This window comes from Micropterus salmoides, unplaced genomic scaffold (assembly GCF_014851395.1).
Source record: "Micropterus salmoides isolate LMB-PRFRI ecotype aquatic unplaced genomic scaffold, ASM1485139v1 Ms_hic_scaffold_1, whole genome shotgun sequence".
NCBI classification, from domain to species: Eukaryota; Metazoa; Chordata; class Actinopteri; order Centrarchiformes; family Centrarchidae; genus Micropterus; species Micropterus salmoides.
Genome location: NW_024040040.1, coordinates 31680036 through 31700235, shown reverse-complemented (window position 1 = coordinate 31700235; position 20200 = coordinate 31680036). Strand labels below are relative to the sequence as shown.

Here is a 20200-nt window from a genome sequence, read left to right as displayed (position 1 = left end):
TTATTTATCGCAAGTGATATGTCATCTCAATATATAAGGTTATAGCACATTGAATATTTCCCGTGCAGGCCTACCTCATGCCTGCATGTTGGGTCTGGTCTTACCAAATAACCATCACTAAATAATAGTAAAGTATCGATAGTGGTATCGATAAAGAATTGGATCGTTAAGCAGTCTCAATAAGGGTATCAATATCAATAAAAATGAATGATCCCCATCCCTAGCCAGGTCTCTCTTAAAAAAGACATTTTAATGGAAATCAATCAAATAGAGAATGACAGCTGCTTCAAATCCTGTGTTTTCAATTTTGGAGGTCTGGAGCTTGTTTACATTTAGATCAGATTGTACCTTTAACTTGTGTTCTGAAATTTCTCATAATTAGAGATATGAACACAAGATTAATATACTGTAGGAACATTGTAATGTTTGGTAAGTACTGAATATAATACTGGTTGCCTAACATTGTTGCTGTGTGGCTCCTTCAGTAATTTATCTAGCTGAATCAATGACTAATAACGTGACGTGAATTTTGTTGATGGATAATTGAGATAATCTTACTGAACTGACAACTGTGTTCTGTGATGTTGGTTAGATTGGCATTGTGATAGTTGCTGAGGAGGAGAATATGCACAGTAAGGTCTACCTCATACATTCGAGATTTATGATTGAAGAACAGTATTAAAGGAACGCAGAATAAACCTTTTTTAAATCACTGGAGAACTACATACCAAACATACAGAGGTAAATTTGCTGCCACTTAACTGACTGTATAATGATGAATTGGTATATTAGAAATTATTTGCCAGAAAGTAACCTCCCTGAACATTTTCTCACACAGGAAAAGAAAACAATATTACATTGGATGTTGCAGCTGATGTAGTCCACAGTGTTTCATCTTCCAACTCTTACCCCATTGAGAAAAACTCCGGCGTTGCTGCAGGTGATGTAGACGGTCTCAGTGTCACAAGGCTCAATAACAAGGTAACAAATCTCACCATGCACCTGTCTCCACGGAGGGGCGCGACAGCCATTTGAAAATTCATAATCTAAAAAGAAAAGCAGAAGAAAAGGTTTGCAATTGCAAAACTCTTGCTGCAAACTTTATACTATGTAATGCAGCCTGATATCAACTCACAAAAAGTTTGTCTCCAAAGGAAGAAGGAAACAGTGAAAAATAGTTGAGCAAAAAGAGAAATCATCACAAATGTCTGGGCTGCTATAGAGGATGACATACAGTAGTACTCCAACCAGCACGGGTCTGAGACATGAGACCAGTGTAGAGCCATAGTTTCACTTGCAATATAAATCATTCACTAAAAGCAGAGCCACATAAGGACAGTATCATATTTAGAGGCTGGTTGGGAGATTATTTTCATACAATCAAAAGGGTTAGGAGTTATCACAGTATCATACCAAGTTATTTACAAATCCTGATGGTATGCCATTCAATAACGTCAGAAATACAGACACTCCTCTTTCTATTAAACTGGTACAGAGTTGCTGTATTGAGCTGAAGTATTGTAGTGTACGCTGGACATACACTACAAAACTGCCTGACTGCATTTACCTGCTGCTTACTTACTTTTGCTCAACCACACACTAACTACACACACACAAAAGGGAGTGACTCGTCTGCGACTGAGAGTGGTTGAGATAACATAACAGGACTAGTAAACAAGAAAAATGCCTCTTCCCCTATTTTGGAGTATTTTGGATTTAGTCCAGATGATAAAGGTGAGCCAGTCAACATGGACAAAGCTTTGTGCACATCATTACCATTCACCCACTGATGTGTTGGTATCCACGGCAACAAGTCTCATGGGGTCCTCCAGCAAGATAGAAGAAAGAAGAAATATTTGGAAGAAGGTGCTTACTTCCTCTCTCTCTACATTATTCTATGGGCCTTATTGGTATGGTATTTAAACGCAGCAAGACTTGTCTAAGTAGGCTAACTACATCTTAGACACACAGCACTGTGGGTTAGACAATGTCATACATGCTACAATTCTTAATACATAAATACTTAAATATATAACCTATGTCAGCAAGGTATGAAGGTCTGAAAAAATAAATACTGCCAAAGCCTAGGTGTCCATTCAACCTGAGTAAAGGGGACACAGACTGCTTTGACCACTTGGTGGGCACATGCTGCTCCTTGCTAATGCAATGAAGAATAAAAAACATGCACTGACAAATTACTTTGTAAACTAAAATCTGACAGGTATGACTTCCATGCGTTTTGTGACAGCAGAACACAAGCTTTTTATACTTTGGAATATCCAGCATTAGTGTTAATAGCAATTGCTTTCCTTGAAATTGAGTGAAATGTGGAGACAATTCAAACCTGATGTGTATCGAACCGACTTCAACACCCTCTTTTCCCCTTCACTGCAGAACCGTTTCAACAACTCCACTTCATTCGTCACTGCGGTGCAGTCGAGACTGACTTGTCTGTAATGAAAATGTAGAAAAATAAAACAAAACAAACATCCAATTCACATCATTCATTCATGGTTGCTTTTCTAAACGAACTGCCTATTCCAATCAAAAACAACCACATGTCACAGCAAAACTGGTTAGGTCTGAGTGTAAGAGGATAGCTGTGGCAGATGGATAGACAATTAGATTGAATGCAGAGAGAGCTGGAAATAGTAGAAGCACCTACCCGGTTACCTCTTTGAGGCACTTGCTAAGGAGTTGGTTATCCATATTTTGTAGCAAGAGGAACAGCTTGACCTTGACCTCTGAGTCCTTAATGTGGTCTTTCACTTTGTCTACCAGACGTAGTACATCAGTAAGGTCATCTTCTTTCTCCAGGGTGCTGACAAAACTCTGACCAAGAATCTTAACCATGGGTTCTCTATTTTCTGAACAAAAAACAGGTTATCTTCAGATTCAGAGGCTGATCACACTGTTTCTGAAAATGCGAGTCGGAATTTTTAACTAACAATACAGCAAGCCTTGTGTGTACTGGATTTCTTCCACACACATTTCTAAAGAAAATGTATTTTTGTAAGGAATTACCAATGGTAGCATAATTGTATGGTTGCAGAGAATAACTAAGAGAACAAACAAATTAAGTCTGTGGCATGCTGGTGGCAGGAATACATGGAATACAAGTTAGATTCAAACCTCAACCTGTGGTCATCATGCTTACCTTCTAGACATTTTCGAACCTCCTCCAGCTTCTTATCATCTGCCAGATGAACTAGTTTAGAGAGCTGGCTGAAGCTGCGTACATAAACAGTAGGAGGGGAGAGCTGCAACAATGGATGCCCTCCACTGTCTTTCTCGTGAGACTGTACATCTGAGTCACTGAGAAGAAAAGAAAGCCAAAGGACTTCAATACTTTATCCCTATTATGACTTGTTTTTTCTATAACATTATAAATGCCAACATAAGATCTGAGTCTGTATTTTTGTTTTCGTACTTCTGTTTCCCAGATACGAGATACAAAGCTTACTGCACACTGAAAGTAGACCAGAACCTCTGATGAAATAAAATGGAATGTACTTAGTCTAACTGAAGCTGAAAAACTAATTAATTATAGCCTACTGCTTTGAGTATAGTCAAGGTAAAATACATTTGGACACCACGGTGACAGCATATCCTGCATAGACACGTAATACTGAAAACACTGGCCGACCAACTGCCTGCCACATGATTAGACCAACCTGATGTCATAGTCTGTTTTGAAATTAGACGCCACTAAAGTGGTACTCCACTGGAGCGGCTCCTCAAACACATGCTCTGCCTCCTGTGGATGTTGGGAAGTGAACTGCTCCACAAAGTGCAGAATTTCTTTCAACAACGACTCATTCATTGGCGTGACCTCCAGTTTGCCAGTACCAGAGCTGGATGTGGTCCACTGGGCTGCCCTGGTCAGTGATAACCCCATAGCTCCCACTGGGATATTCTGAAACTAAAAATGAATAACAACACCATTCTTAAACAGTGTTTGGATCATAAGGGTTCACCATGATGTTTGACTTTACAGTAATTCACATTTTTATCAACTTTGGGTTTGGAGTCCCATGTCGAGATATTTAAGAATCGGCCATGTAAGTTTTCTAAGACATTTGTTTGTAAAGTTCTTGAGAGATGAAACAATCAGTCAATTAATTGTCAATATCTTTAGGTTTTGGACTGTTGGTCAAACAGAACAAGCAGTCTGAAGATGTGTCATTAAGTGTGAGAGAATCGTGATGGGTATTTATTTTTACTATTTTCTTACATTTTATAGCTGAAATTATTAATTGAGAAAATAATCATCTGATTAATTGATAATTAAAAGTATTGCTAATCCTAATATATTTCCAATCAAAATTAAACCAGCTATGTTTAACATGTGTGGAACTGATGCTTAAAACATTAACGTTAAATGCTTACTCTTAATACTTATTCTTACAAGAATATAAACAGCAGGTCATACTAATATTATGTGATAACGTATGTAACATAAACATCGCTAAAGTCATGAGCGGTTTGAGATCTTCAAAATTGGTCAGAGGGCCATGAAAAGGTTTAGATGTTGATGCCCTAAATGCTCAGGTAGTACCAATAACTACCAAGTACCTGAAAGCTAATTCTAACAAAATGCTAAACTCAACTTTGTTAGCTTAGTTTTCTCAAGCAATTCCAGCACACGTGTGTGATGAAAGCTGGATATGTAGCTCCAGTATAGGCGTATTAACCTGCATTTAAAGCATTAATATACATTTTTACAAATTACCTTATAATGGCATGTTGTGTTTATGGTGCTCAGTAACTTACGTTAACTAACGTTAATCGTTTAACGTTAGAGTAACGTTATTTTCTGTATTTTATTTAACCTTTCCTAGTAATACAGTTTTAATATGGGTCAACATACTTGCTGTGTTATTTGTCAAATTTTCTTCACATCAGTTTCGACGTTTAGACATCTGACTACCGTTAACTAACGTTATGCTAACGCTAACGTTGACGATAATTAAGTTAACGCTAACCTTATACTTCCGTTAGAAACGTTGGTAACGTTATTAAGGTTATGGTTTCATGTTTCTACCATGATTTGATATGTCGACACATATACTTAAGAGCAAACTTACCGTGAATTTCAAGTTTCTTTTCTACTTCAAAACTTTTACAGTTTGCTATCAACGGTATCCATGGAAACCACACGCTCCCTCCCCCAGCTATAGCTTTCCCTTTGGTTGCTATGACACCGCCAAACACAACGGAACGCGAGTTGGGTCTAAAATCACTAAACCCAAAATTTGAAATGACAATATGACAAAAACATAAACATAACCAAACCTAGAATGACGACAGTGCAATCTAATGCAACGCCCAACATAAGCTCTGCCATTAGCATGCTGCATAGTGTGTCTTAGTTGGAAAATCTGCATACTGATTATATTTTCACATGTTCATAATATGTGCACTGAAACGCAGGGTGGCATACTCTTGGGGCTAAATGAAAATGATTAGATGGGCAGAGACCCTGGGTATCTTTCTTTTGGTGAAATGTCTCTTTAGTGTTCTAAGTTTTTATAACTGTGACCTTAATTGCCTACCATCTGCATGATGTTAGTATCTCAACGACCATTCCACAGGTGCAGGTTCATTGAACAAGCATGAAAAACATTGTTTACACCCTTTACAATAAAGATCTGTAAAGTTTGTGCCTTAAAATACAGTGTCCTGAAAATGGGACATTTCTTTTTTTTGCTGAGTTTATGTTCACTAACAGCAGTTGCAGTCTGTCTGTGCGAAGTCTAAAATGTCAAGTCAAATGTTTTCATAATAATAAAATCCCTGTATGCTTTCCTTTTAGAGTGTCCACAAGACCACATATTTGAGAGCCTATTTCCTCTCTCACTACTGGTTTGGCACTGTCCTGCAGACAAACATTATAGTGAAAACAGTCAGGAAATTTTTTGTTTATACACAGCAAGTAAGTTCACACAGGTATTCCTTATTCTTCTTCAAGGTAAGTGGAAAAGCAGCTTATACTTTTGAATGTGTAAACAGGCAATACCACTGTTTTACACGTTACATTAAAAAATTGTTTTCCCCAATATCAATTTAAAGTGCCCACTTGGCATGGTTGCATATAATGAAAATTATTTGCAAGTATAACAAAGGCAATGCCCAAGAAAACACTACATTCTTTTTAGTGAACACACTCCCTTAAGAGTGACATGAGAAAGATACTGTCAGGCTCCACAGTATGGTAGGCAGCATTTATGAGTTCAAGCATGCTCTCAGACACATGATTCATAAATGGGGACATTAAACATGCTTCTTCTTAAAGAACAATTTTGTGTCCTTATTGTTTTGCAGCTGCCCAGCCATGATGTTGTTCTAAGGCTGACTGAGAGAAGTGATATCTCATGGCCAATGAAACCACTGATTTTCTCTGGTACTTGCCTTGTTTGGCACACTTGTCTGCCAGGAGTGCCAGTGGCACAGAGACCTATCCCTTTCAGCTTGGCGTGCATGGCGGCACAGCAGGTGGAAATACTTTGTCTCCTAAACCGTTCGGGTGAGTTGGACTCGGTCTGCATGTAAATCAATCACCAGGGATTCCCCAGGGGGAGGAGAAGTAGTAGCTCTTCTCTACCATCAAGAGAGATCATTCTGGATGTTGTTGTTGTTAGAAAAGTAGATTTATGAGTTTGCCTTCCCATCCAGGTATTTTATTTGGAATAAAGGGAAAAGCTGTCTAAATTAGGAAGCACTGAGAATTTGCAACTGGGTGCTGGAGCTGGGTGGCTTAAGGCAATAGAGCTCAGACACAATGGTGAGCAAACTCAGACAGAGCTCAAGTTAAGTGTGTGCATCTGTGTGTGTCTGAGAGCCTGACTGTGAAACAGTAAAAAAGAAAAAACAATGTGAAGAAGGATGGAAGACTAAAAGGGAAAAAGAAGACAGAAAAGCTGGACAAACGAGGGTCTTAATACATCTAACCCAGGGTCTCATTAGCAAACCTAATTGCTGTTTGTTAAAAGGGATTAAATGAAACGCTCTACCCAGCCTGGGTCTTTTACAAAGTAAAACAAACATGCTTCGAGCTCAGAAGCACCTGCTCGCTCTTAGATGTTCTTTGGCTAAAACTTAATACAGCATAATAAACACAACTGCTCTCCATGCTACTTCTCCGATGCTTGAGTTCAATCACTGATTGAATTGCATGGAAACACGCTGATGACACACACAGAAAGTTACTGCGGCCCGGCTTCTTGGTCATCATGATTGCATCCGTTCACAGTGTGCCCAACCTCCACAGCTCTCCATTTAACACTCAGATTAAACATACACAAAAACTGTGCGTGAGTAACAAGAGTGATGAGGAGGAGGTGTGTGGACTACTGTTCCTTTTCCTGCTTTGAAGGGAGCTGGAGAGCGTATCTCCTGTGTTTTTCCTCCCGCTTTCAAGCCCAGATTCACATCCTCCATGAGCTCTGATGTTTTTACAGGCTTCGTGTCAAATCCAGTTCAGCTCGGCTCTCTTGGCTGTGCGGTTAAAGCAGAAAAGGAAAGGGGTGACACTGGTCATTGTAATGAGCACCTGTGAGATGTGTCGCACTAATCCATGTGAGGTTCTAAAATAGAGAACTGTAAAAGGGACTCTAACAAGAGGCTGTGACCACATCCCCTGGTTGTAAAAGGCTCCAGAATCATGCCTGTCATTTCCCATAATCCTCTGTGTTTTTAGGCACGGAGAATAAGGGGCAAGTGCTTTTAAATGAGATTCAGCATGGGTGACTTGTGATGGACAAGAAGCTTGCAGACTTGTCATAAAGCTTTCTTCCAAGGAACAGTTTATGGCACACATTTGGTACTTCAGTGCATTCTGGGTCACTTCTAACAAGGTTATCTTTATTTTTCCCATTTTTAATCTGACAGACAATGATTAAATCATTCTGTCGTTATAAGTAATTTCTTGGTTTATTGACTGTTTAAATTGGCACTAGTACAAGAGGCCATTGGAAAAATGCATTAGGTTGCGCTCAAACTCTAAAGAATGATAACGGAAGCAAAGACAGCAGCGCCAAAGAAAACGGACTATAATTATTCCTAATACACGCGCTGCCTGAAGAATATCTCCATATTAATTGATCTTTTTATTATGCTGCCTATCAAAATAACCCAAAAAAAAGTTGCACAATGCTCACTTCATGAAAATTAATTAAGATCTATTCTAAATGAGTCTCAGAAAACAAAACCTGATACTGTTGAGAACTATATCATTGCTTGAGCTTCTTATGGACATAAACCTGCAATTGTGGTTTTCAAATACAGTGTACAGTATGTATTTCAAGTGGTGATCGCTTGGTGCCAGTGCTTTCTTTGGAGTGGATGGAGGCTTGTCAAATATAGAAGTAACACAAGATTTATGGCCATAGGGCTTCTGGGAAAAAAAACGTGACACAGTCTACATCTACATGACTTAAAACACATTTTGTTTATTTTGGTTGCAATTCTGCAAGGCTCCATAAAATCTATGAGGCACTTTACAAAAGCTTTTATGTATTTACAGAAAAGCTGAATGAGCAACAGGTAACCACAAAAAAATATCTTAGAAAAAATCATTATATATTATAGAATATTCCCAGCCCCTGACTGGCTGATACGGTGTTTTCTTTAAATCTGTAGGTTGTCATTTAATGTAAAAATAGAAAAACAAAAATGATAACAACATGGATGTCATGAGCAGATTTAACACGGGAAATGGCTATGTGCTGCTTCAAGATGGAACACAACACATGCATACATTTCACTTTGATTACAGGATATTTAATTATTACTTTGAAAAAATATTTTGTTGGTTGCATAGTAAATGGTAAATGGACTTTTGTGGTCTTCCAACCACTCAAAGCGCTTTACAACAGTTGTCAAATTGACCCATTTACACACATTCATACACTTATAGCATCATCAGGAGCAATACTAAGATAACCCATACACACACACTCGCACACCAACGGCACAACCACAGGGAGCAATTTGGGTTTCAGTATCTTATCAAAGGACACTTCGACTAGACTGGGGGAGCTGGGAGTTGCAACAGCGACCCTAAGGTGACCAGCTCTACCACCTGAACCACAGCCAAAGACTTCAAAGACTACGCTTTCATTCACTTTGAGAGTGATAGTGCAATGAAGGCACTGGAAGAAATTAATGGGAAGGAGCCGAAGGGAGAGCTGATTGAGATTTTTTTGCTAAGCCACCAGATCGGAAAAGTAGGAGTGCAAAGCACAGAGACAAGCAGCCAAAACACAAATGACATTTACATAGCCTGGTATGTATTTTAACCATCCAGGTGTATCTCAGAAAATTAGAATATTGGGTATAAGTTTTTTTCAGATATTCAGATTTCACTTATTTTAGATTCATTACATATAAAGTGAAATATTTTAGGCCTTTTCTTCTTTTAATATTTAAGATTCCGGCTAACAGTTCATGGAAATCAAAAATACATATCTCAAAATTTTGGAATATAAGAATAAAGAATGTTTAATACAGAAATGTGGACCTGAGAAGAGCCTTTTATCTCTCTTGACAGTTGTCCAGAAGATTGACATTGAAACCCTCCACAAGGAGGGTAAGCCAGGTCATTGCTGGAAGGGCTGGCTGTTCACAGAGTGCTGTATCAAAGCATATTTATGGAAAGTTGACTGGAAGGTTAAGGTGTGGTACTGGACTGGACTAAGCCTGGAGTCAGTGCATCAAGAGCCACCACGCACAGACGTGTCAAGGAATGGGTCCACTAAGTTTTATCAAGTCCAGAGTCAATACAGCTGTCCAGCAGGAGATTTTACTGACAAGCTTTATAGAGATGCTGATGTCCTTTTTCAGCAGAACTTGGTTTTAGCTCACAGTGTCAAATCCACAAGTAACTGGTTTGCTGACCATGGTATTACTTTGCTTGGTTGACCAGCCGACTTGAACCCCATAAACATTTTCCTCTTGACAATAGAGGAAAGAGGAAAATTACCCCAGACCCAACAATACAGACAAGCTGAAGGCTGCTATCAAAGCAACCTGGGCTTCCATAAAACCTCAGCAGAGCCACAGGCCGATTGTGTCTATGCCATGCTGCACTGATGCAGTAATTCATGCAAAAGGAGCCCTGGCCAAGTATTGAGTACATAAATGTACCTTTTTTCACAACTTTTCAACAGAAGGCCGACATTTCTGTATTATACATTCTTTATTCTAATATTGTAATATTTTGAGATGTGGATTTTTGATTCCCATAAATTCTAAGTCGTAATCATGAAGATTAAAACAAAAAAAGGCCTGAAATATTTCACTTTATATGTAATGAATGTAAAATATATAAAAGTTTCACTTGTTGACTTAAATTACTGGGGGTTTTTCACGATATTCTAATTTTCTGAGATGCACCTGCATAGTGTTCCAATCACCTAATACTAGACCATGTTTTACATAGTGAAAGTCAGGCAGGCTGGAAAGCTCTGTTTATTAGGGCAGTATGTGAATCGGGCCTTGGTGCAGCTGGCCTTGGGATGTTAGACGCTGACCATGTACAGTAATAACAATATTCCAGGTTTAAGATCGGTCAGGGACCTTTGTAGCATGTCATTCCTCCTCTTTATTAACTCATTTCCTGTCACCTCTCTGTCCATTCAAGTAAAGGGCAATAATGCCCAGATAATTATTTAAAAAGCAAATGTAAAAGTTGTCTAGTGTCTGGTTTATTTGAAGCTATGTTGGCCCCTCCTTGACCTATTTACCAGATAAAGGCCTTTAAATACCCTTGAGCTGGCAAAATCTGTTCTGCTAGACTGATTGCGTTGCCTCCGCTCCCCCTTCTCCTCGCCCGGAGATAGCAGCTGGTTCTACTCTTTCAAGACGTTCAGCACGCTTAAATAAAAACACAGATCTTGCCTCTATTTCTTTCCTCTTTCCTTCACCTCTTTGCTCCTCTGTCTCCATCGCTTCTCTTACAGTGTAATTATTATTTTGAAAGTGCGGTCTGAGAGGCCGTCCATGTTTGGCAGTGCCTCACTCGCTAATGCTCAGAGAGTCCTAATGCAATTTGACTTCTGCTTTATGGCCTCTCCAGGAAGACATCAGGGGCACTTTGTTCCTTCCCTCCCCTGTCTCAGGATGAAGGGAGAGCAGAGGTAGCAGGAGAGGAGAGAGCGGGCAAGGCAAGAGGCAATAAAAAGCAAGGATAGGGGAGTGAGTGGTAGGGAGTGAAGAAGAACAAGATGAAAAGAGTGGACTGAGATGAAGATAGATGTTGAGTGGAAGATGGAAATGGAAAAGGTGGGGAAGGGGAGAAAGAGTGAGAACAGGAGAGGGGGTGAAGAGATGTGGTCTCCTGTCCTCCCATCATTAGAGAGGAGGTGCTGCTTGAGACCTTTATGTTGGTGCAGCTCCAACGTTGGCGCCAATCAGAAAAAGAGTGAGGAATACTGTGTCTTGGAAATAATGAGACATCCTCTTGAAAGGCATGAAAAGAAAAAAAGAGACTACCCTGTGAACAGAAAAATACAATTTCAGCACATCATTTATTTAGAACACAGAACAGTACACCTCTGTCATAGCTCTGAACAGTCTTTGTAATCCTTTTGTTATTCTCAAGCAATTCATCCAAAGTAAATTTAAACTTTAACTTTCATTTCTGTCTTTCTTTGTATTAGTATTGGCATTAGCAGTTGTAGTGGTACAAAAGTGGTGATAGGGGTATGTACCCTGCCATTTAATAATTTTTTTTTTATCTCTCTAAAAAAGTAAGTAATCTGTGTGTGTGTGTGTGTGTGTGTGTGTGTGTGTGTGTGTGTGTGTGTGTGTGTGTGTGTGTGTTTTTATTTTGATTATGTCCGGAACCATTTATGCAGTGTCGAGTTTAGTGCAATTTGAATCACAACATGTTAAGAATTAATAAAATGTGCCTCTCACATTGGTATCACCTACAGCAGTGGTCAGCAATAAGCAAAAGACTCTATGGCTTGCTTAACCTATGAAATAATCATCGAGAAACGTGAGCTTGGATTGGATGCCCATCCTTTATTGTGAGCATGGTGCACTACTGATGGAACTAACCAGTCACTCAAACTTTTATGATGACCTACAGCATTAATAACACTGAAACAATGTGACAATGGCGGAGATACTGCATGATATTCAGCGCTTAACATAAAACTTTTACAACTCCATTCCAACAAAATCGTTTCTAACATACAATATATCAAACCTGCGTGATGAAGATAACTCTGTTTCAACAATTCACTTCCACATCGGAGCAGCATAAGACCCGTCCCAGCGAGTGTACCCCGCTCTTGATGTTGCAAAGCGTACTGGCATAACCCCCAAATTTATCGTCATCACGCAGAATGTGTTGAAACGGAGCTGTAAAAGTTTAATGAAGTTCTAAGGAAGTGCTGAATATCTGCCAGTATCTCCGCCAAATATTATGAATTCCCACAAAAGTTAGTCTCTCAGTGATTACAACATGTTGTGTCAAAGAACACAGAAAAGGTGCCATAATCACATTTAAAGAGTTTACTTTCCCAAAGAAAAGACACAAAAGAGGAGGGAAGACTAAATCACTCCTGCTTGAGTATATCTAAAAGCTATCTATAATATCGCCAAGGGCCCCAACACTGTCAGAGCAGGCCCTGAGTGGTTCAAGAGTGGTATAGATCTTCTCATCTCAGTCTCTGCAAGAGAGCAATTTTTCTTTAGTATTGTAAAGTCTTGAAGGAGTCCTGGCCACCAGGTTTGAGACTGCTGATCTACAGCATGTTTTGATGTGTGTATGCTGAGTCTTATCAGCTTTACAGGGTGGAAGTAAAACTGATACATGATTTGTGTCAAGTGTGAAATGTTTAGGTTTGGGAGCCACTATGAAACCTGTCTGAAGTTATCTTGAGTTGCACCATGCTGAATTCCATAACATGCCTGCCTGTCAATTGGCCTTTTCCTCATGTGCCTCAGCCAACCCCATACTGAGATTTACAGGCAGTTCAGCATCAGCTGGCTGCCAGGGTGGTTTGCAGTGTCATTGTACATGACTGATGGCTATCAATAATAATATTTATTTTATTTGAACTAGTGCCAAGGAGTTGCCAGAGTCAAGTTGTTGCCAGTAGTGTTAATAGATAAATCTAGGTAATAGTAATAACAACTAAAGTCGCATAGTATACAAGCTATTTGAGCACCATTTATACATGGCGGCATATATAATGCAACAGACGTAGCTTGAGCACCAGGTAATTACCTATTGTTACCAAACAGTAGCCTTTCTAGGGCTCAAAGAAAAGGACAGTTGCACTTCAGGGAGTATCCACTTTAAAGCTTAAAAATGTAAGAAATACAATATGTTTCAGTACAAGTTTTCAACAACCTAAGGAAAGGCAGTCAAAGTCTGTGCTGTTCCAAAGTTAACAGTGTAGTCTAATCACAAAGCTCAGAGGACTAATCAGTCTGTCTGTGGCCTCCGTGTGAGCTTCACTGCTGCTCCGCTACACAGACCGGGGGGGTAGGTTTGGCCTCGCAGCGGGAGCCTCTCTGGAGGGCTGCAGAGTGGTCAGAGCGCCAGGCTGACTGTGGGTATTTCCTCCTTTCAGATGGCTTCAGTTAAAGGGGCGCTCCATTCTCTCAACCTCTCGCTGGCTATACACCAGCCCCCGTGGAGCATCACTCATTAGGACCTGTTGTCTGCAGCCAAAACCTCAACTGCTCCCCAGGCCAATGCAGCACCACTCCCTGCCATCAACACCTTCTAACACATGACACACAGGCTCCGGTGGACCGCTGTGAAGCACTCCCTTTTGCTCCCACCTTTGGATTTTGACTAACAAGGCCCTAAGCATATCTTTCTTTTCCTGACGCCTTGCTTGTCAGATGCCCCTTTCTGCTGCCATTTCTTTTTTGACTTAATGCTGTGTTTCCTCAAAAACGCCTCAGAGTTCCGAAAGTCATCACGCTTGAGTGTAAAACTAACTGTTATTAGTTGGCAAATGTGAACCGCTTTATGGTTTGTTTGTCTTTGGGCCCTGTCACATGGTTTCTTTCATGTGAGTCACGACTGCTTTGACAGTTTAACGTGTTATTTGGAACAGACCTTTCACAGATCTGTACTCTGTCCTCCAGGTCTGGCCTGGACAGGGCCTGGTAGCCCAGTCTCCTGTCTGCTCAACACATAATATACTTGCATCCTCACTGGACCTGTGGCTCTTTATTGGAAATTACGTCACCTCGTAAAGGGACACGACCCATTACAAAAGCACGCTGCTTCTTGTTATTCTTCTTTTGCAAAGCGGAGAGTCTCTCTGCCCTCTCACATTTGGCCCCCTTTTAATTATTTCCGCCTTTATTTTGTTTGTTTTTTATCCTTCCCTTGGATCACGTGAGTTCCCGTAATACATCCCAGGTGTTCGGACAGGCCATCAAGGCTGGACAAGTGCCTGATTAGAAACACAAACAGCAGCCACCCAGTGCTCTTCCTTATACCTAGCCATCCAAAAAAGGGATGACAATGTGTCAAAACATGGTGTGTGGAGGGTGTAGGTTCAGGGGCCAGGCCTTGGCTTTTAGGCTCTGGGAACAAGCTGAGCAATACATCTGTGATTGTCATGATCAGGGTTTAGCCCCTGTCAGCCCGCACGGTGTTGATACAGAGATGCCAAGAGTTCCTAACATGTCACCATGTTTCCCAGAACATGGCAATAACAATGTGATTTCTACATGTCTGTTACAAGGTCTTTGCGTGCAGTGGGATCCTTCATCAGTGAAAAGACATAAATTCTATCAACCTCTAGGGTTTCATTGGATTGCTTGTTAAATCCATGAACAAGGCTTGTTAAATATACCTTTGTTTTCATAAATTTAGAGATTCATAATGTGATGATGTGTAGCCTTGTGGAACTACAGTATGTTAAATCAAACTTATGTCTTCACATTTCTATGGGAAATCCAACATTTTCCTCATCTAAGCTCACATATGTCCTCTATACCGACCACATCTGTATTTCCTGATATGTGTGGCAAACCTGCACAGAGGAGCAGATACTGGATATAGAATAAATCACAAAAAGTGTTATTTACATGACTAATGGGCAGCGATTAGCGTAGGATAAAGTAAAAGGGATGTGATCTCATGTACAGTAGATGGTAGCCACAGAACAACTATGCCACAATAAGTTCACCACTTGTCACTCTGTACATGTCTTTGATATTGTCAAATGCAGGTGCAGGTCGTTTGGTTTTATTTGTCCAGGTTTTAAGATATTTATGTCTGAAGTTCTGCTTCAACCTGTTCTGTTTATTATCGAGAGTAAAGGCCCGGTCACGCCAGAAAGTTGCACAATGAAGTTAATCTGTGCATCCTGCGAAATAGGCAGTGCTAGAAGTGTGGCGACGTGGTGAGTTTCTGTGGCTAGTGAGCTAATGGCTAATGCACTAGCTAACAATAGCTCTGTTAGCTAGCACGCACTTGTGCAAAAGATTAGTTTGTGCTCCTGTGGAGCAGTCGATACTGGCTAATGACCCTTAATAAGCCATAGGCCAACATTGCAAATTGCTTTGTCAAAGTTCAATTTGATGCGAAAGATTTGCTTGGATTTACTTACACTTGTAAGTGTTTGTGTGACTCAGCCTCAGTGGGGCACTGTTTCTGGAAAGAGAACAAGAGTCCAAATTCATTTTAAGCAATGCTGAAAGCACCACATAGAAAATTCCATTCTCCTCTCAGACACGGAAATGCCATAAATGTAATGAAAAATACAAAGCTGACAGTGGTGAGGTAATCACAGACAGGGCTATAGTAAACAATCACCCTTCATCCAAAACCAAAAAGTGTCATCACTGATCGCTCTTGATCTTTCTGAGGTCCTTTTCAGTTTCAGAGGGCTGTCAGTTCATCTGAGGGCCCTGCACAGAGCAATGAGCATCTCAGGTATCTTGGAGGTCCTGGGCTCAGTCCCTGTGGTGTAGCTGCTGCCACATGGAGGTAACTCTAGTGGACTCAATATTAATGACCAGTGACCAGGGCCTCCTTGTAATCCACTTAACGTCATTACACAGGGTCAGCACGGCTACTGCTGCTGGGCTCTCATACCCCAGCTGGACGCACTGCTACATTCCATTTGAGTGGTGTATGGTTTGGAAGATGGAGAAACACTGTTTTGCTACTTACATTTGCATGTATTGGGTTTTACAAAGTCGCACGAAGTTGTTCAGATGACAACGCTGCTGGAAACCTATCAGGATAATACAGACTATTAAAAGAATGCTTCGTTGTAGTGAAAACAGACAAATTTGGAGAGCAGTGATATTTTTTGCCTTTCTCACTCACCCTACTATGGGAAATCATGGCAGTGTTGGGACTAATTTGTAACACACACAAGGAAAGTCCTGACCTCCAGAGTTCTCTCGCTTTAAAGATGACAGTTCAGAGTCCGTGTAATTAAAACAGCTTCAATAGAGGCCAACAAGACTCAGGGGAAGGCCACAGAGAAAGTTTAAAAAAATACAGGTGGACAGCTCAGAGCTCCTCTAACATAGTCAGTGCCTTTGTGCAACCACGGTCCCTCTACCCTGCTTTAGCTCCACATGTGTCAGAGGAATTTTCAGCGCCCAGGACCCTCCAGATGAACCTTTACCCCTTGGTCTCATTTTCTTATTCACACACACACAGAGTTGAGTTAACCTGCACAGCCTCAGCGGGCAGTGTATACATACGCCACCCGGCGTTAATGACCAACCGCGTTACGGCTATTAGACTGAGCGTGTAGTTATGATTTCCACACATTCTCATCAGGATAAAAAGGCGTTTTCAGGCTGGGGTGGAATGACGGGCATCCCCTGTTCACTCCTCACTTCCTACCCTCCAGGTCCTAAAGTTCTCTAATTGAGAAACACAGCTCAAGGTAAGATGCCCGTAAGACCTTTGCCTAAAGACATGAGGTAATGGTGAGGCTAATTAGCCTGAGGAGACAGGGTGGGAGAAGCTCCTGGCCTGAAGGCCCATTAGTCTACAGAACAGTCTCTCTATGGTCAAGGGCATTTACCCTGGGATGAGAAAAACAGAGCGGCATCGCTGGCTGGCTCCTACTGTAAAGCCATGGTGATGGACTGAGTCACCACATGAAAGACTGGGCAAAGGCAGAATAGCCGAATGCTGGAGAAAGAGAAGCGAGTGATTCAATGGCTCATTCAAGACGAGCACTCGTGAAAAGATGAGAAATCTCAGTGGGAGCCTGAGTCCCCCTCCTCTTACCCAGCCTCTGATGCTAATGATGTACAACTTGTCTGGTTACAAAGGCAGGACTTATCACATTGAGCTCTTTTCAGGATATTAGCCCTGACGCTGCAATTTTAACACGGTAAATAAAAATGACTGCAGTGTATATCGTAACGCGAGACAGACATTTTGCTTTTATGGTTTCCGAAATGCGTCAGGGGGACATTGCAAGAAGCCCTATTACATGTCGCTGGGTTTAGAACCGGACAGGCTTTCTGACTTTTCCACAACTAAATCCTAAATTCATCTGCTCTGCCAACTTCTCCTCCTGCCTCTGCCCTGCTCGTCTGGCTCTGACCCTCATCTCCTAAACAATGGGTTCTGTTAATGGATGGATTTATGGACCTGAAAATAAATACATCAGTAGGCCAAGAAAGAGAGCAATTCATGAGACCTTACTGCAGCGCAACATTAATCTCCAGGATATGAGATAAAAGCTAAACTTTACTTACTATAAATCCTCAGATTCCTAACGAGTTCTGTTAAACTATTATAGTCTCTGGACTACAAAGGGGAATAGATGGAGCGCCAGTGTTCATGTCTGAGCTGGGGAAGCCATCGCTTGGCCTTTACTCACATGGCAGCCCACTCTTCAAGACATGATGGGGACAGATGAATAAAGAGGAAGAGGGATTTGTTATCTGAAATCAGTCAGGGGCTGATGGCAGACTTTTATACAACTATATGAAGATTTATAGAAATGGCTCTTTATTTGCTACTACTTACTGTAGGGCAATGTCATTTACTGTTCCATTTCTTCATCAAATACACAGACCCACATGTACACACATAGTTTATTTCAGTATTACATCATTACTCATCTAAAGTACCTTGGCATATGTGGCCGATTTCTGGCCCTTTGTTATCCATGTCAGGGGAAACCTAATCTGTGAACACGTGTCATGCTCAGCTGAAAGTGAATAAAGCACAGCATCCGGGGTTGATGCAGCACTCCCAACAGTCTGACAATGGCGCGGGCTTCTTAAGACGCAGGCTGATGACACGCCAAGGAAGCAAGAAGCAAAACAGTGTGTCCATCACTACCGTCGATGACACTGAATCAGGCACTCATCGTTTGTTACCAGAAAATGTAGTGGGAGCACCAGGAACGTCGCTCTCTTCTAGGGCAATTGGAGCATTACCAAAACATAGCTCGACACCCTGCACACCTAAGTCAGATGGAGTCAAATAAACACATGGAAAACCGTGCGGTGGATGAGATAGTAGGTGAATAAAGACATGAACTTGAGTATAATGGGTAGAACTGTGGAGTGACAAAAAAACCAAGACAAGACTCAAAACTGGAGAGAACAGGAGTAGGCACCAGTTATACTGGCTCCTTCAAGTCTGAGCCGGTGACACCTTTACTCATGAGGTCCTTGGTGAAAAGATCCTGAGGACTGGTCCGCCTTTGGTGTTACGACGTGAGAGGAAATGGGGTCAATTCGCACTCACTTAGAACCTTCAGAATGTCTATGCCAGAATTTCCCTGTCCAAGCGTTCCCTCCACCGCCGAACTAGCCAGGACAATGCAGGGTGGCGTTTGTCTTGTGCTGAAAATGGATCTTTGAGCTTGATGACTTTTGGAAGGGGAAAACTTAGCTCAATCACCTACTCACTCACTCAACCTGCCAACCAACTCAGGGGGCACGATGGGCCAGCGCCATAATCCTGTCCCCCCCACCCACACACACATTTTACTCTGTTATCCTAATTAAGAAGTGAGACAGGGTGAGAGAAAGACATAGAGAGAGCAAGACATGGAATAACTGGTTTCTCCTCCCTTCGGCCTAAGTGAATGGAGATACCTTTACCTAACCTTACCTGCCCAGCCACTTCAGTTTTTCAGCTGTAACCCCCCCCCCCCCACACACACACAGGTTAGACAACCTGATTTGGATCGGTGAAGGATTTTTTGGCACTTCATCAAGCGGAGGCCTGCTGAATCCTCCAGTGGGTAGTTGTTTGGAGGCTGAACTTCTCAAGGGGCCCTCTTTTACCACCCCCACGACTCCCCCTGTTCACAGAACGACTATTTTCAAAGGTCCAGTGACATCTGAGTTAGTAATTTGGCACAGGGCTTTAGCAGAACACTCGGGTTTAATTGGGCTGCACTGCTCTGGATGTTTCAGCAGTCACTGGATTCAGGCCCTTTCCTTAAACTCCTCCATCCAGATGTCCAGGTGACAACTAAAAGTGCTGGCACTCTTTTAATAAAGATATATCGTTTAGCCCTTTTCTTCTGGTTTAATTACACCCAAATGGAGATTTAGCGCAAACCAACTGTTTGTCTAAATGTGCTCAAATCCTAATATTCGCATAACAATAGAGGATGGAAACACACATTAAAATTGCCCTAACTGTAAATGGAAATGTTGCTTAAGACAAGGGCACTTGATGATATCAAATAGTTTCTGAATAAAATTACACAAGTTCAATGAAAATTAGGTTAACAGACAGATTTCTTTTCAAGAATATAGTTTTTAAGGTTATCTTTTGAATTTTCACCTTTATTTGACAGGTCAGATTGTAGAGACACATGCCAACTGAGCCACTAGGAAGCCAAATAACAATTTAAAATTAACTGATTAAAGGTGATTGCAGTGTGGGCAAAAGTACACCAGTATTGTCAAAATCAGATTCAGCCGTAATGTCCCATAGGTGAGAAAACCAGCCAGTGATTGACATTTACTACTCTAGCACACTCATTTACAAGATGAAAGGTGTGAAATCTGTTTACACAACTGTGCAGCAAACTTCTGTGTGGCAGCTCAAAGATGTTGCTGGAATATTGTTCTCAAAACTGAACAAAGATCGACGTGAATGGCACTCAAGGGCACAATTCTTTTTTTTCCTCATACCATTCCGGCTCACACATCACTGCTCTCAATCTCTGCCCAGTTGAAGACATTAATTAATTTAACACCTTGGAAA

At 41.1% G+C, this 20200-nt stretch overlaps 1 protein-coding gene across 1 annotated transcript in view; it reads right to left on the bottom strand.

Annotated features, from left to right (window-relative positions):
* Window positions 1-5171, bottom strand: part of odad2 (outer dynein arm docking complex subunit 2) — a 41845-nt gene extending 36674 nt beyond the window's left edge. The window contains exons 1-6 of the mRNA XM_038723933.1: window positions 5088-5171; window positions 3675-3922; window positions 3158-3315; window positions 2666-2867; window positions 2345-2451; window positions 910-1046 (exon numbers count right to left, since the gene is read on the bottom strand). Of these exons, the coding sequence (XP_038579861.1) occupies window positions 910-1046; window positions 2345-2451; window positions 2666-2867; window positions 3158-3315; window positions 3675-3898 (828 nt within the window). The 5' untranslated portion in view covers window positions 3899-3922; window positions 5088-5171. The remainder of the gene's footprint in view (window positions 1-909; window positions 1047-2344; window positions 2452-2665; window positions 2868-3157; window positions 3316-3674; window positions 3923-5087) is intronic.
* Between the last annotated feature and the right edge of the window lie 15029 nt (window positions 5172-20200).